Genomic DNA, 768 nt, shown 5'->3' with positions numbered 1-768 from the left:
TTTTTCCCCCCTGCACTGCCTTATTTCCCCCTGCACTGCCTTATTTCCCCCTGCACTGCCTTATTTCCCCCTGCACTGCCTTATTTCCCCCTGCAGGCCATTATTGATGCATTCCTTATCTAAGTCCTTGTCGCAGATCTTGTCAATATTGCAAAGTCCATCAGTACAGATCACATTCTTCCAGAGTTATCTGGTATAAAGGTAAATAATGTAAAAAAAAAAGAGTGAACCAGCCTTTTGTCTGCAGCACCCAGGTATGGTGGAGTAGAATGCAGATTTCGTGGAAGCTTGAGGTAACTTTTTTAAACATCAAGCAAATGGTAGTGATGAGAAGAGAATAAAGGTCAGATAATTAATTTTGTGCTTCTAGGGGTAGGTTAGTTTATCAAACTATTATGTAATTTTGCAAAGTTGTTGGCAACAGCACCTCACATCAGAAATTAAACAGATTAACATGTAATAATTCCGGCAAAAAAGCAATCCTACCTTCACCTCCTTCTGGTGCGTAGGAAGCTGTAATAATGTCAATGTCAGCACAGTTCATCACAATTTGGTTGGTTGCATTTTTCACCTGGAAAAGAAATTTTATGAGCATCAGGAAGAAATGGGTGTTCCTTATTCCCTTCAGCTCCCTTAGCTAGGGCATTCCCACCTCCCTTTAATCTAAAAACCCCTCCCTCATCAAGTGTTTGAATAATAATAATAAAAAACAATAAAGATATTCCACTGACTGCTCTTATTTGTTCAGGAACATGCTTACTTGAATGT

At 39.3% G+C, this 768-nt stretch overlaps 1 protein-coding gene across 1 annotated transcript in view; it reads right to left on the bottom strand.

Moving 5' to 3' along the window:
- LOC104522981 (puromycin-sensitive aminopeptidase) overlaps window positions 1-568 on the bottom strand; it is a gene marked incomplete at its 3' end in the record, with an annotated part of 21284 nt that extends 20716 nt beyond the window's left edge. Inside the window, exon 1 of the mRNA XM_010165412.2 lies at window positions 487-568. Coding sequence (XP_010163714.2) covers window positions 487-544 — 58 coding nt within the window. The remainder of the gene's footprint in view (window positions 1-486) is intronic.
- Window positions 569-768: the final 200 nt, after the last annotated feature.

The sequence above is a fragment of the Antrostomus carolinensis genome, unplaced genomic scaffold (assembly GCF_000700745.2).
Source record: "Antrostomus carolinensis isolate BGI_N321 unplaced genomic scaffold, ASM70074v2 scaffold15973, whole genome shotgun sequence".
In the NCBI taxonomy this organism is placed as follows: domain Eukaryota; kingdom Metazoa; phylum Chordata; class Aves; order Caprimulgiformes; family Caprimulgidae; genus Antrostomus; species Antrostomus carolinensis.
This window is presented reverse-complemented; position numbering and strand designations above follow the sequence as displayed.